Source organism: Brassica napus, chromosome A2 (genome assembly GCF_020379485.1).
Source record: "Brassica napus cultivar Da-Ae chromosome A2, Da-Ae, whole genome shotgun sequence".
Taxonomy (NCBI): Eukaryota; Viridiplantae; Streptophyta; class Magnoliopsida; order Brassicales; family Brassicaceae; genus Brassica; species Brassica napus.
This window is the reverse complement of record NC_063435.1, coordinates 15281077-15298265: the sequence shown is the minus strand read 5'-3', so window position 1 is coordinate 15298265 and position 17189 is coordinate 15281077. Positions and strand designations below refer to the sequence as shown.

General features: G+C 31.8%; 3 protein-coding genes across 3 annotated transcripts; all 3 read right to left on the bottom strand.

Moving 5' to 3' along the window:
* Positions 1 to 2546: 2546 nt before the first annotated feature.
* LOC106401213 (xyloglucan 6-xylosyltransferase 2) lies at positions 2547 to 4726 on the bottom strand. The gene is made up of 2 exons (XM_013841684.3): positions 3412 to 4726; positions 2547 to 3080 (listed from the first exon to the last, which is right to left on the bottom strand). Exons 1-2 carry the CDS (start codon positions 4417 to 4419, stop codon positions 2703 to 2705), a joined length of 1386 nt encoding a protein of 461 aa, XP_013697138.1. The 5' UTR covers positions 4420 to 4726; the 3' UTR covers positions 2547 to 2702.
* A 5287-nt stretch (positions 4727 to 10013) lies between these two features.
* On the bottom strand, positions 10014 to 16296 carry LOC125586428 (translocase of chloroplast 159, chloroplastic-like). The gene has a single exon (XM_048756541.1). It carries the CDS (start codon positions 12667 to 12669, stop codon positions 11455 to 11457), a length of 1215 nt encoding a protein of 404 aa, XP_048612498.1. The 5' UTR covers positions 12670 to 16296; the 3' UTR covers positions 10014 to 11454.
* On the bottom strand, positions 10057 to 11400 carry LOC106398477 (translocase of chloroplast 159, chloroplastic-like). Its single transcript, XM_013839025.3, has one exon. The coding sequence runs from the start codon at positions 11398 to 11400 to the stop codon at positions 10057 to 10059; it is 1344 nt and encodes a 447-aa protein (XP_013694479.2).
* Positions 16297 to 17189: the final 893 nt, after the last annotated feature.

Sequence of the window (17189 nt, the reverse complement as noted above, 5' to 3'; positions counted from 1 at the left end):
TAATTTCTATAAAAGGTATTTATACACATTATTTATTATGCTATAAAAATATATAACTACACTAACTACTCTTTTATAAGATTTAGATAAATAGAAAAACATAAATGTTATAGTTGATTTTATTGCAAATACATTATATGTAAACAAAAATATTTTATATTTATTAATTTCATTGTAAGTTGTAATTGTATTTAAGTTTTATATAAATTTAAATTTTCATTGTATTTATTGAAACAATAATATTAATCGTTTATATACAAGAATCTTTTAAAAAAATTAGATATATAAATCTCATCTTTTTTAGTATTTGGTCAAATATGATAATTCAAAAAATTATTTTAACCATTTCTATATTAGTTCTTCATTTAAATTGCTTAATCCATCAAAGCTTGTCACCCATTCAAAGCCTAACTCAGTGTCTTTATTAATCAAGTGTCATTCATTATGACTTTTTGTCTATTATGTGGTGAACCCAGTGCCGGACGAAAGCGTAGGAAGCTGGTGCTTCCGGCCGCCATTAAATTATGTAAATTAGCGGCCATAAATTTAACTAAATTTCTCAACAGCACTAATGATTGCGATGCTGCTGTGGGGGACAAGAGGGAACGAGTTTGATATCCCACTCTAGAGTTTAAAAAAAAAATATTAGAATCAATTAATTTATAGGCCACTTTATTAATATTTGTTTATAGCCTCATAAATACTAGGACCAGTTCTGGGTGAACCAGAGGAAATCAGAAACTGGTTGTCTGTTCTTTTCGTGCCCTTACATGTATGGCATTTGGCTGTGCAGGTCATAGGCTCGTTACTACAGCCAGCTCCTATCCCTGAATGGGATGAGATTCCGGCTCGGATTTTTGAAATTTTGCATGACCGCTTAACTTCTACTCCCACTGTTTTTTTAATATAAGTTGTTTAAGATAATTTTTATGTTTCAAATTATATGACATTTTCAGTTTTCTATGTAAAATTTATTAACACTTAATATTATATGACCAATGATAATATATATTTTATTTTGTTATTGGTTGATTTGTGGTTAGGTAAATAATTAATGATGTTTTTATTTAGAAAATATAAAAAAATTAATGATTTCTTAATATATGTGCACAATTCTAAAACGCCTTATATTAAAAAAAACGGAGGAAATATTATATTTAAGTTAGCATTTCAGGTATCCCATATATATTAAAAGAGAAACATTACAACATATTTTTGTAGCCACATGTCATCACCACAATCATTCTTAGAATCTTTAGAAAAATATGTTGGTCCATATAAATATATAATAAGTTTTTTATTAAACTAACCATAAATTAATCATAAAAGTTCTTCATTGTTTCCTTAAATAAAATCACGGAATTACCTAATGTGGCTAAAGTATATATGACAATTAATGATTTTGAATAATAAAGATTTGATAAAAATCAGTCTAGTCTTTATCATTTTTATTCATTTTAAAATAAATTAAACAACCACATTAACTATATAATAAAAATTTAGATTTTTCGTATATGTTATATTTTCAATTTTTAAAAATGAATATAAATGACTAAACTTGTTAAAAATCTCACACTGAAAATTTTGTGATCCATGGTTTAAAATTTATGTTATAACAAGATACAAATGATTACGAAATTACATAAGTAGGAAGTCTCATTTAATAAATATTATATATATGCATATTAATATTTTTTTAAAATAAATTATATACCATATAAAATACATAAGTATTTTAATTTCAAATTTGATTTGAAATTTTTTGATAAACATTGTAAACAATTTTTGATAACTTAATATTTAGATTTAAAACTTTGCATTGAATGTTTTTAAAATTAAAAATTACTTAAACTATTAAACATCCCATAAAAATTTTATTGTTATCATTGATTTAAAAATTTTGTTATAAAGAAATATAAACGATCAAAAATAATATGAGTATAAAATATTTTTTAACAGATGTCAATATTAAAAATGTACTAAATATCTATGTTAATATCATTTAAACTTAATGTTATAACATATAAAATAGAAAAAAAGTGTTTGTGTGGATAAATAAAATTTATTTAAATATTTGTACCAATTTAATTATATATGTAATAGTTACTAAATTAATTATTCAATATATATTTATTATTTCATAACGTGTAAAATATATATAATACTTAAAAATAATTTATATATAATATTTATTCCGCGCGGATCTTAACCTAGTTTATTATATTTGGCGTGAAAAAAAGAAAAAAAGACATGCGCAGCAATTCGTCTAGTGGATCAACTAGCGAAGTTGATTGAGAAAACAATAAGGCTTAGAATTTTATTTTCACGGTATCATGAGAAACTCATGCTAGTAGATTTTCTTCAGCGATGGTTTAGCGCTCACATTGAGTAATGATAGAATTTTGTTTTGCATTGACCAGTATATGTGTAAATAACCATTTTTTCCGGATGATAAATAATGTAACATTTCACGATTTTAAAAAGTTCTTGAATTAACATTGATTATTGATTTATGAAGCTACAAAATCTCATGTTCTATAAGAAAGAAGACGCAACAATCTGAACTCTTTATAAAATTGTAGACGTAGAGACAAAACAAAAACAAAAACAAAAAATAAACTGATGTCTCCGCGGAATACTTTTTCTTCACCCATCTTAGTACAACAACAAGCAAAGACAATAAATATAGCAAGAATCCAAATTCAAACTTGGTTAGTTTGTTGTACCTTGACAGCTTTAAACGCTGGATGAAGCAACCCAAGCTCGTCTTTCATCTCAAGTGGATTGCTAGTCTCGTTCCTCACTCTCTTGACTTTGCGACTAGCCAAAGATTTGTGGGTGAAACCATAGATTTGCAGAATCTGATTATCCCCAAAGTTAAAGGCTCTGTCCATTTGCTTAAGACACCGTTCCACCGGGTAATCCCCAAACTTCCCGCAGGGTTTGCAACCCACAAAGTGAGTCACCAATGGCCACCTGTGGTCACCTAGACCCGGGTGGTAGTTCTCTATCATTTCTTCGTATTTGTCCACAAGTATTCCCCAGTAGCCGTGAAGATAGTATCCATTTTCAAGGTATACCTATAACAACAATGCAGCAGCAGCAGCTCAAATGAGACTAGACCAACACCAGAACAAGATGCAGCTCACATTTTCTGATTTGCGAATACAAATCCAATCTTTGATGTAATCAAGAAACATTATAAAACTAGAAGATGCAACTCATAATGCGATTTATGAGCATAAAAACCAATATTAATTGTAATCAAGAGATGTGCTATATACCGACAAGATGCAACTCTCATTGCAATTTATGAGCAAAAAAAAAAAACGATTTTTATGTAATCAAGAGATGATGTAGAGTTATAACTAGTGGTATCTCAAGTTGCTCAAACTGAATGAGTTATATTACCTTATTTCCCCAAGTGGCACGCTGAGTAGCCAAGAGATAAACCATAGCAGACTGATCATCAGCTTCGAAAACAGGCCTACCCTTGAGCTCACGGGTCAAAACCTTACCCGCTTCCTCACGGATCTTCCCTTTGGGACCCATAGGAGCCCAAGTGTCAAGCAAATCAAGCGCCCACTGATTGTTCCTAAGCAAGAAACTCCCAGTGTTCAACCCAATCCAATTCTTCTCATCATAAACCATCTCATTCCATCCGTGCATCACCAGGTTGTAATCTTTGTACCTCTCCCACGGAAGCTCGAACGCCATGTCCGTAAACATAGCATCACTATCCATCCACCACAGAAACTCAATCTCAGGGTGAGACAGCAGAAGCTTCCTTATCAACGGCAGCTTCGCCCAAAAACCAGCCATCTCAGCATCGAGGAGGGCCATGTTGTAGAAGATCTCGATCCCGTGAAGCCTACAGTAATCGATCTTGTTCTTGATCGACTTCAACAGGTAATGGTCTCCGACGGGATTCTCACACGGTTTAGGCGCCGAACCAGTCACCAAGAGGACACGTGGCTTGTTGGGTCCGATGAAGTTGGGGAAGGTAGGGTTCTTAGCTAACCAGTCGGATCTCTGTTCATCCCAATCGGATATCTTGGGTCCGAGAGTGTAAGGCTTATTCGGGTCGGGTTTCTCTTCTTCTCCTTCGTCAACGAATATCTTGTTGATGTCAAACGTCTCGTAGTTATTGCTCCCTCCGCCGCCGCCGCCGGAGGAAGACGAATCGCCACCGGTCTGTATCTCTTCGAGTACACGGTGAGGCTCCGCCCGTTTACGCGATGTGTAGATATGCTGACGGATCTCGTCGAGATCTTGCTCCGGAGTTCCGAACTTGCCGGCGCCGATTGTGCCACGTAGGACGACTATGGTGAGAACGAGACACAGAACCGTTACCTTTAAGTGACGTAAAGCTCTCTGTATTCTCCGGCACCGGTTAGCTCCTAAACACCTCTCCATCATCGTCTCCTCCGGTCCAATCTTCTTACAGATTCTCTCTCTTTGATAACGATCTAATCGGTGGTCTGTTTATGAGAAGATCTGAGTTTCCATTAATGGAGATTCGAAAACTTGATATAAAAAGAATATTCAGACACGAAGTTACTATTACAACATTTGACATTACAGTTAAGGCTGTCTTATTTTCACTCGGTTTTGTCGGTGATGGTGGTGTGTTAGTAGTGTTGTTTACACGTGGCCGGATTTTAGGGTATGTGACTTGTGATCTATTGTCCTCACCGTTGATGCAGTATGGATCTACAGATCCAACATCGTTGAAAAGTCAGCTCAGTAATACTGTGGTTTTTATTTATATAAATAGAAAAAGGTTGAAAAGGAAAGGGAACATTAATAGGAAATGATTTTGAACTTGTTTGATACGGTTAATTACTAAGTAGAGGTTGGTAGGTTATCAAATACTCTGTGTTTCAAAAAAAAAAAAAGGTTATCAAATACTAACTTTTTGAAATAATTATGGTCCGATATGTGTGTAATTTTTTTAAAGAAAGTGACTGTTTCGATACATATTATACCATTAACTTACCTATTTTAAAAATAATTTGCCAAATTTTCTCTCCTTTAAGAAGAAAAATCTCAGTTATCAAATTCTAAATTCTCTTCTATTTATATACATAAATGAAAACGACAGAAGAAAACACGAGAAAGTTGGTATAAATAGCTATTTGAATATATTGTTACGAGTGTTCAAAAACAGAGAGTATATTGTTACGATTGTTTTTTTTGGCAATAAATATAAACGCATTTCACTATTTTGTTTTCAAATTAAGAACAAAAAAAATAGTTAAACCAAAAGAGATTTTGTTATTCAATCACTGATTTCAAATTAATTATTAATGTTTTATAATCTATCAAATTTTAAAATTTTAGGTTGATGTATTCTAAAATCTCTGCAGTAGACCTTAGATTTTGAATTCATTCATTTGTTCATGAGAATCCATAAGAGATGATTTAAAATCAATTTAAAATATACAGAATTTTCAAATCCTTGAAAGTTGAATAACACTAGATTTTAAAAGCTGGATTTATATCATTCATTGAATAACACTAGATTTTAAAATAGAATTTAGAATCATCATTTGAATTACAGTGGATTGTGTTTAGATTTAAACTCTATCAAAATACATAATTGAATAACACCACCTTATTTTATTTACAACAACAATATTTAATTATTAAAAATGCAAATAAAATTCTCACTTAGTCTCTTCTTCTTTTTTTTAGATGTATATGTTCATACATTTTCTCTACATAAATAAATAAAATAAAGTAAAATTTGTATAAATTTCCACTTCAGTTTATCAAACTGACTAACAAAGTACTAATATACTATATGTAAACTATTTCTCTGTGTTTTAATACCGAGCAAGATTTATAACCATTGCAAACAAAGTTTGTGAATTAATTTTTCTGAAATGGTGTACATTATTATGTATTTATGTTACAAAGTCACTATATCGAAGAAGAGCATGTGTTTAAAATTATATAATTTATGAATTGGTTTATAAGATTTTGAATGTAGACTTTTATATAACTATTTTGTAGGCATGGATATTTTACCGGATCCAAAAAACCAAACTAAAATAGATCTCGAAATATAGTTTTGGTTTGGGTATGGATCCAAGGAAAAGTGCATATTTGATTTTTTTTCTTCGACCCACGGTCTATGTTCGATTACGGAACCTACCCGATACTCGATCTAGTATCCAAAGTACATGAAATGTTTTGTGTTTGTATATTAGGCATATTTGGGTATTCCATATATGTTTTCAATATTTCGAATGTGTTTTTCGGTATTATGAATACTTTTCAAGTTTTGGATTCAGGTTTCCGATTATAGTTTCGAGTTTCTGGTAAAATTTCAAATTTTAAAAAGTATATTTTGGGTATTAGGTTCCTCAAGTAAGATTTATGGTAAACTTTTGGGGTTTTTTTTGGTATTTGCATATTTTTCAGGTATTTGTTAGTGTTTTCAGATATTTTTCGTGTTTTAGTATTTTTGAATATTCAGATACTTCGAATATTTTTGAGTCATAATATATCCATATTAATTTATACTCGTTACTTATCCAAAAACTATATTTTTTACAGGTATTTGAATTATGGATCTGGACCCACACTTTAAAATTTGATATGTATGTCACGTGGCGTTATCTTGAATTGTTAGAAAATATAAGGTAAGACCAATAATTAGCTAATGAATAGATGCAATAGCTTTGTTTTAGTATATTTTGGGATGATTCCTTTTTAATAATATTTATAATCATTTTTTGTATTCTTCTTTGAAATCGTATATATAATATATTCTTAACAAAAAATGTCAGAATATATATACATAGCATATTCACAATATATTCGTTTTGCTTTGACATTGTTTGTTACGATTTAAGCAATATAGTTAGTGAATTTAAAATGGGGAAATTACATGTTTACTATTTTCATAGTACCATTTTTCATTTTTACCACCACTGGAGACATTTTCAAAAATACATTATTCATTAAGTGGCAAAAGACTCTTATGTCCTTGTTATTTATATATATAATAAATCATTATTTAATATATAATAAATCATTATTTAAAATAAAATAAAAATAAAATAAAAAAAAAGTAAAATTTTTTTTATGTTTTCGAATTATAATTTTTCAAATTCAAACTTTTTTATAAATTTCTTTTTTCGAATTTTTTTTTAGAATTTTTTTTTCGATTTTTTTTTTTATTTTTTTTCTCAAATTTCTTTTTGAAAAACGAAAATTATGTTTGAAACTATTTTTTAAGTATTTATTTATATATTTATTAGAATCCTAAAATTTCACATTCCAAAAACCATACCCCACCTCTCAACTCTAAACTCTAAGTCTAGATTAATTAACTATAATTGTATTTTACCCTTCATTAAAAGTGAGGGTAAAAGTGGTTAGTATAAATATGAAAAGTTGTACTATGAATGTGCTATTTGTGGCAATTTCTCATTTAAAATTTAAAATTTTAAAACAACGTTTTCAACAATATATATATATGAACAATTTTTTTTTTAATTTAATTATTTGTTAATTAGCAACTAATCTTATCATTTTAACATTTAGGGAATCATTTTAATAAAATGTATATCAAAACATTTTAATAGTATTGAGGTGAGAGTATGATCGTAATATAGCTTATGTTATGAACATGTTATGATTGGGGTCAATTCTATGGGGGTCTAGCTATTTAACAATGTCATGGTTTTGATATGAATAAGTGTTTTGACATCTTGTATTTTTGTTTGAGGAAGAGAAGACATGTAATGGGAAAATATATTTTACATTCTCCATTATCAAAGATAAGCTATGAAAACTATAAAGTTAACATGAGACATCGAAGGAGATTTTTCTTTTTAACAGACAGAAGTTCGATCTTGTAAAGGATGGAATGTACCTTATAGTTCGGTCAGATTTTTATTATGATTTTAATGACAAAGGTATAGAGATTGGTCACGTTATTGACTAAGGTATTGTTAGGAAAATATAAGGTAAATATATATTTCCTAACGTGATTCGCTAGTCTAAAAATAAATAATGGGATTGACTAAACCATTTAATTTGATATATATGTCTGTTACTTTGTATCTAGGGAAATATTAGGTAGAGCCAAAAAAATAATTAGTTAATGGTCCAATAATTGTTTTAAGTAGATTTTGGAAATGATTTCTTTTTAATAGATTAGATACTAGATTTTGATCCGCACAACTGTACGGGTATATATTTTCATGTTTATATATAGATATTTGTTTTACACAATCAATATACATTTTTAATGTTACTCACATATTTAAATGTTTGTATAATTATTTCAAATACAATAATTTTATAGTTTTCATGCTGTAAATTTAAATCATCACTATATATGTTGCTTTTTATTATATATTTGTCATATTGAATTTGCATTTGATTATTAAACCAATTTTTATGCATGATAAAACATATTTGAAAATTATTTGTATATAATGTTTATGATCATAACCCGTAATTCAAATCGCTAGATTTTCTTTAGCAATTTTTTTTATGTTTATTCATTTTATATAATAAATTATTATATATAAAAAAGTTTAGATAAGTAACTTTTTATACATGTATTATATATTTTACTAATGGTAATCCGTTATGCCAACATATTTTATTTTTAGCATATATATATTATATATATTTTAAAACTTAAAATAGAAATAAATATTTATTTCTAACAAAATATTTTAAAATTATTAGTAGAGTGTATTTTGAAATTAATCAATTTCATTTTTATTATGATTGAATATAATTAAAAATATTTTAATTTTTAATTTTCGTTTATAAATCAAAACTAAATTCAAATTTAATTTCTAATTATATTTTATGATAATTTAAATTAAAACTAACTAATTTTGAAAGTAAATTTAAAAAGATTGTAAAATAATTTTTAAAAGATTTTGTTAGAACATTTTAAATATGTTTATTTGTATTTCAAATAAAAAGATAGGCCCCTAAAAATATAAAAATATTAAAAGATATAATAAAGAACTTATGTAAAATTTGATATTTTCTATGAATTGTCCAAACTAAAAAAAAATTACGCATGAAAGTTTTAATAGTACAGATAGATAGTTATATTGTTGTGATGTCTCTGCCTACCTATGACTGGAGTATGTTTTTTTGCATTTCTCACAGAATCTTGATATGATGTCCGTCTATGCCTCTGATTATTTCACACATAGTGTAACTCTGTGAAAACTATTTTTTTTTTTTTTTTTTTTACCTCTCTGTGAAAACTATACATTGTTCTTTAGACCAAAAAAAACTATACATAGTTCTAATGCTCCGATAACACAATAACAAGGCGTTAATCTATTGGTTTGCATTACTCATGTTAAAAAATCACCCAGCTTCCTGCATCTGTCAAGAAATTGAATGTCTGAATAATATGCAGGGGCGGTCCTGAAAGAAGTGGGGCTCTAAACAAATGAAAAAATGGGGGCCCTTCTAACATAACTGAAATTTTAAAATTCATGAGCAAGAATTTTTTTTTTAAAGCAAAACAGAAAACAAAAAACTAATTCTCAAACAAAAAGCTAAAAAAACTGTAAATGTGAGAAGAGAAAAGATTTATTTTATGTAAGTCCCACTAAATTCTGTTGCTCGATTTTATTATTTATACATATAAATATTTTTTTAATGTTTTAAAAAAAAACAAAATATTTTTTTAAAAATGGGGGCCTTTTAATAATGGGGGCCCCAGGCCCATGTTTCAAATGGCTCTCCTCAGGGACGCCCCTGATAATATGTATGACTGATTTACCTATTTTCCAAGTAAAGAACAGTAAGATATCTTGAGGAAGATAAGAAGCAAATAGTTAGGGTTGGTTAATTAGATTCTTCAATGCACCAACCTTCTGCAGCAACTTTTAAGCGAGAATAAAGATATTTTCAGTCACAAGTATTAAATTTTAGCAAAACAAAATACAGAACAATTTCTTGAACATCAAGAAAAAAGGTAAATCATCTCAACAGAAGAAGAAGATTACTTAACGCACAAGATTATCATATCTATATATAGTCTCTTAAAGGTCTTTCTCAGTTGTCTCCTGATCCAACAACCCTCTTGTAGATGGACATGGCAAGAGGAAGAATGGCCATGACCGCGATCTGCAACTGATCTGAGCTGCTGGTTCTGACTGTGAAACGTCCGGTCCTCTTGGTGTCAAGACTTGCAAAAGCTGCTACCTTCGTTTGTCTTCCTACAGAGACTTGAGACCGGAGATTCGCTGAGAGGGTTAGATCTTCTTCTTTAGACTTGGTTAGAGACAGCCCCAAAGAAGATTGGTTTTGTCCTATCGGAAAATCAGCTTCTCTTAGCCTCACCTCGACGTTTGCCTCATAAGCTGACTCTTCCCGCAACTGCACGGTCCCTGCGTTTCCAGCTAGGACGATCCTTTTCCCGAGCGTGATGTGGTCCTCGAGTTTGAGACCAATCGCAACATCCTCACCGAAGAATGTGACAGACCCTCCAAGAGTCGTCTTGTTCTTCCTAAAGTTATTGAATTTGGTTTCTCCTACGACCACGTACATAAGCTGATTACTTACACTCCGGACAGTGAGCCCTGCCATGGTGGAACCATTGTCCCCGTGCTTAGCACAAACAGAAGAGTCCAGATGGATATCGAACTCTTCCTTGTCCTTAGTCATTTGAACGGTGATTGCAAGAGGAAAACGTTTAGCTATGGCCAGAGTATGTTCTGCAATGACACAGTCATATCCACAATCATGGTCCCAGACTTGAGTATCCAACTCTGACCTCGTAACGAACTGTGAAGTGGATTCTAGAGAGCGGTAACGATAAGCTGAGTTATCACTGTCAAATGAAGGTGGCAATACCATATCTGGTAATGTAACTGGAGCCCGGTTGTTCTCTGGATCCACTTCTTCTCCATATACACTACTCTTCTTTCCATTTTTCTTCAAGCCTTCTCTCCATTGCTTCTTCAGCAGGAGCTTTACACGGTAATCATACTCCTCGAAATACGCCTTTCTCAGTTCCTTTGAGAGTTTTGTAAGCTGAGTTCTCCGGATAGGCGTAAACGGTGGAAGCTGGTCATACTCATCCTCATCATCATCCTCAGAGTCAGACACATCATCAACTTCACCACCTTGGTCTGAAGGATGTGAACGGGACGGCAACAGCCAAGACAACAAGCTAGGGAGAGACAGCTTGGGCCAAAGAGATCCAAAAACGTTGCGGTAGTTCAGTGGCGGTTCTTCTCGAGGCTTCATCAGATAAACTGCTTCGGACAAAACTTTGATAGAGTAACACAAAAGCATCAGCTCAGGCTTCCAAACTTGGCCGTTTGGGAGAACTTTTTCACCTGCTCGGTTCTTCCTGCACAAAAGATGATTCTCAACTAGATAAACTGGAGGCATGTAAACCAAACCAACGGCTTGTGAAATTGAACGCTGAACAATGTATGAGCGTGCCTATACAAACTCCTCATACTTCAAAGGAGTGCCGGATGGGTCATCAGGAGGAGCTGAAGCAGAATGAGTCAGTATCACTATGGCGTTCTCCCATATGGATGGACCAAGAGAATCAGTGATTGTTCTTAGCAAAGGAAGATTGTTCTGAGCATCATCAAGACGATCAACGTAAAGAACAACATCAGGTGGGAACTTCTTCATTACCTTCTTCACCGAGGACAACATCTTGGTATTACCAATTTGATCCATGGCAGAAGTTTTTAAGCCCGGGGTATCGATGATTGTGATCTTGACACCACCGTCCACTGTTCTAGAAACTTCTTTGACTGAGGTGGTGGAAGGTCCAAACGCATCAATGGATACAGTCTGATGGCCCAAGATGGAGTTTGTAGTGGCACTTTTTCCCACACCGGACTTTCCAAGGACCAGTATGTTTAGAGAGAAGTTTAATTCTCCAGACTGATCCATAGCCATCTTCTTTGCAGCGTCAAGACTGAATGAAGAATGACTATTAGCAAGAAGTGAAAGCTTGTAAAGAACCTGCTCTGCCATTGAATCTTTCACTGACTTCCCCAGCCTATGCACAAGGCGCAGATATTTCACACGCAAACTTTGCAGTTTTTCCAGCTTATGTTTCTCTTCCTCGCTCAGGTTACTCTCATTCTCTCCCCCCATTCCGACTTTTAGACTGGGGAACATGTTGGTGCGGTTTAGACGTGATCTCACCAATCTTAAAGATGAGCCCAAACCAGCTGGAGGTTCTGTTTCATCCTGAGATGTTATGGTTGTATGAAGATCATCTGAAGTTCCACCAGTGGCCGCCTTTAAAATTGCAGCTTTATCAAACCTTTCCTCCTCACCTTCAATATTGGTGTCTGCTTCCTCGTCAGAATCTGTGGAAATATGGCCATCAAACCTATATCCTTGATAGCTATGAATGTTTGTTACACTGGAATGTGCATCATCCAAGAGCTGTTCTCCAGACCTATCAACGCCCATGACACGTTCTCCTGAAGATCCTTGGGTGCCAAACTCACTTGCAGAAACAATATCCACAAGTGCCTCTGATGTTTCCTTACCTACCGACTCTAAATCTCTACCATATGCAGCAGTCAGATCATCATCATGTTCCTCACGCACATAATCTGTAGAAGTAATCTCCTCTTTTACAGTATGATCTTCTTCATCATGGACTTTACCACTAACCAAACTCATATCCTCAGATTCCAAAGACTCAGACAAGTTATCGAAAGCCTTAACACTAATCAAATTGCCACGCTCGTCACCACCGGCGACAAAGGAAGCCCATATTTTTCCTGTAAAAAGTTGAAAATCTCTTTGCTATCAAATATTCCATAAGCAAAGAACTAAAAGATAAAGAGAACCTAACTGCCTAGAAGTGTTAAACGAAGCTTGATCGCTGCTACTACACAAAACTTGAGGAGAACGTCTTTGTCTATGATTGGTTACCCTTAGATAACAATCCACACTCGAGAGTTTAATTAGGTTTGGAGTTTTACCCTTTCTCTATTTTGCCAAGGATTTTATGAAATAGACTAAACCGAATCCAAATATCCGAACTTAACCAGACCGATAAAATCAATCTGAACTGACACAAATGCTGAGCAGATTTTATTTTATGGTATTTCAGGTTATGGATTTTTTTTTTTTTTTGACAACATCAACTAAAAAACTAACTAGAAACTCCAACCGATCTAAAAATTCAGGTTACGGATTTATCCGAATCCAAATGAATATCCCAAAATCCTAAAAATTCAAAATTCTAAAAAGAACTTGTACCAAATTTGATATCAATCACTGATATGTAACCAAAATACACTAAGATATTACCGAGATTTAAAATAATTATCTATTACAAAATTAAGTTTAATATATATTTTTCGTATTTGGTCAGTATTAATGTTTTTATGTTTTAACAATTGCATTTGAAAGTTCAAATATGAATAAGTTTGATTCTCAAGTTTAAACAATGTTTTTTCTTAAACTTCAAATAGTGTTTCTTGAGTTTATAGAGTCGGTAATTGTTAATTTTAATTTTTTAATTTTTTGTTATGTATGATTCTCGTTCGTACAAAGCTTTGGTTTGTCATGATATATCTGATGTTATCACGTATAGTTCAAAGAAGAATCTTGTATAGTTGACAGACGAGTCGCCCAAAATTATTTTGAAGGAAAACAATATGGTTTGAAGAAGCCACGTACACAAATTATTGGAAATATATTGAGTTTAATCAAGTATAAATCAATATTTTTGAAACAGATAACCCGGTTAATATCTGCAACTGAAACTATTCAGGGTTCAACATGATCCTGGACATGTAACTAAACCCGAACTGAACCCAATTACACCTTAATTGAATTGACTAAACCTTAACTGAATCTGAACCGAAGTTTTATAATATTTGAATGGGACTGAAATTCATGAATCTGAAAACCGAAACTCGAATGAATCCGAACCGAAACCCAATTGGAACCCTAATTGCCTAGCCCTAATAGGTCTTTTTCATCCTCTCTCTTTTCTGAAATGTTTGTCTTACCCTCGGCGTTTGTTGGTGTAACGTTCATATCTCAGGGTAGTTTAGTCTTACATTTCTTGTTTTCTATAAGAGCAAACAAAACCTTAACTTTGGAAAATATTAATTTTTAACAAAAACTAATATATTTGCTATATGTTATATCTTATTTTGATAAATTTAGTAATGAATTGTGATATTTTTTTCTATTCTGATAAATTTAGTTATTAGTTGGAAATTTTTTCCCATAAGTATTTAGATATATATAAAAACAATGTTATGGCAGATGTGAGAAGAAACATAATAACAGATTGATAAAGTATAATGCAAGATATATAGATTTAACGTGATTCACCAAAAGTACTATTTCCTCGAGCAAAAAAAGTATTTTATTAGATAGATGTTGCTTTTTAAAGTACAATTTTGTGTTATAGAATAGAGTTTTAAACTCACATATATACAGAGATTTTTCTGTCTAATTATTTTTCTTTCCGGATTTTGGCAGAGATCGACTGATCCATGTCGAGTGGATCGGCCGATCCATGCCAGATGTTGGCAAGGATCAAATGATCCATCACTACCGGATCGAACATTCTCTGCCAAACTGCCTTAAAAAATATGCAAATAGTCACATGGTATCGACCGATCTTGACAACTGGATCGGCCATACATATTCAAGGTACATTATGAAAAATCTCCTCCTTGAAATGTACCATAATGCACTTCTTCTCGCCTAGAAATATATTTACCATACTCTCTTTTTTCCATAGATGTTTCGTTGAGCCAGACGCCAGACGCCAGACGCCATTTACCCTCATTTGGGTCAAATGCAATTTCGAGCCATATGCCCATCATATGTCCATATGATCCTAAAGGGATAAACTAACAGCTTGAGATGTTTAGAAAATCCAAACAACGCTTGAACTTGCTGCGAGGAGTTGGCATACTGCTACTACTTTATCATCAGCTGTACCAATCGAAGCATAAGCCAATTCCTCATTTTTAATATAATATAAATTAAATTGTAATATATATTAATAATATAGTTTTATTAAAAATAATGAATCTTATTTAATTATATAAATTAAATTAAAATTTAGATGTGAAATATTATTATTTTTAAAAATAAATTTAATATTTATTTTTAAAAAAATATTTTTGGATATAAAAAATAATTTTTGAAATTATAAAATAAAATAAAATAAACACCTTAAATACTCCATTACATACAAAGAAGAATATATTTCTTATGTTTTACTTTTAAATTTTAGATTTTATTTTGGATATACCCGAACCGATCCGATATAATCCGAATCCGAATGATATATGGTTACTTCGGACATATCCGAACCGATCAGAAACCGAAGTGTTATATCCGAATCTGATCCGTACTTGTAAATTTACTAGAATGAGACCTAGGAGGTATTACAAAATGGAACCGAAATCCAAAAAACCCGATCCGAACCCGAACGGGTACCCGAACGGGTACCCGAACGCCCATGCCTAATTATAACCCTCCGCGTGAGAAGACTTACAAAGAAGTCTTTTGACATATCCCCGCTTAAATTTTAGTAGAATTTAGGTTTTCCGCCTAAAGCAAAGTCTTACAGAAATCTTCTAGAATGTATTTGATTTTAGGGTCTAGAAGACTTCACAAGAAGTCTTCTCTTAGAAATTTTTTTAAGAAGTCTTGTGTATCGAAAATATTTAACTTAATTGGAATTTTTGTCTCCATATATAAAGAAAATTTACACAATCTCTTTCTTACTCTCAAATGGCTGCAAGAAAAATGTAATGTTTCTCACTCTAAACCTCTCCAACCTCTCTCTAATCTCTTTGAACATCAAAAAACCAAACTTTAAATCCATTTCTCATTTTTTTCTTATGTCTTCTCACTAATTTATCTTCTTTTTGCAGAATTTTCATTACATGTTTCTCATTTTTCACTCATTCAAAGGTATATCTATAAATTTTGGATATGTATTATTGTGTGTTTTATATATTAGATTCTAAAATTCTATAGATTCAACTTAATGTGACTGTTTCGTTTATTATTTAATCATAAAATTATATTTTTGAAGTTTTTCTTTGTTTTGAAGTCATTTGAATGTTTTTGAATTTGCAGGTTTTTCTGATGTGAGACAAACTTTGAAAGACTTTTCAGAAGACTCTCGGAAGACTTCACATAATACTTTAGGAAAGTCTTCTAATGCATTGTATGCTAGAAGAGTGCCCACGAAGTCTTTAGGAAGTCTTCTATTCAAAGTGGTACAAATTTTGGATATGTATTTTTTGTTTTTATATATTAGATTCTAAAAATTTATAGATTCAACCTAATTTGATTGTTTTGTTTATTATTTAAGCATAAAAAAAATATATTTTTGATGCTTTCTCTGTTTTGGAGCCATTTGAATGTTTTTGAATATAAAGATTTTTCAGATCTGAGTCAGACTTTGGAAAACTTCTCAGAAAACGCTTGGAAGACTCTCGGAAGACTTCTTGGGAAATCTTCTAATACATTTATGCAATAAGACTTCCCACGAAGTCTTCAGCAAGTCTTCTATTTATGTCATTTTTGCAATTGTAAATTTACGAAGGAAGATTTCTTAAGAAGTCTTCCCTACAGAAGATATTTTGAGAAGTTTTTCTTTGTAAATATTGGCTTAATCTTGAATTTGAAAAATTCTCGAAAAAGCCAGAGAAGACTTCTCGAGAAGACTTCTCGAGAAGTCCTCTCGGATAAACAGGTTAGTTTTGCAATTGACTGAAGTTTGTCAGAAACTTGACTTTTTATAGAAGACTTCTCGGGAAGTCTTCTCGGAGATAACTTCTGTTGAAGTCTTTTGAAAGTCTTCTCAATGTCGCAAGAAGTCTACCTGGAATACTTTTGCAATTGACTGTATTTGATTTTTCGAGAGAAGACTTCTAGAGAAGTCTTCCGTCAGAAGACTTTTATAAAAGTCTTCTCTCGTAACCAAAGGTTTGACCAAAACCCGGAATAAAATGTTTCACTATTATTTTTCAATTGAAAAAGTTACCCACACATACTTCTTGCGACAGTGAGAAGACTCCGGGAAAACTTTTAGAAGACTTCTATAGAAGTTTTTTCCGAGAAGACTTCCCGAGAAGTCTTCTATAAAAATTCAAATATTTGACAAACTTCCGCCAATTGCAAAACTAACATATTTATCTGAGAAGACT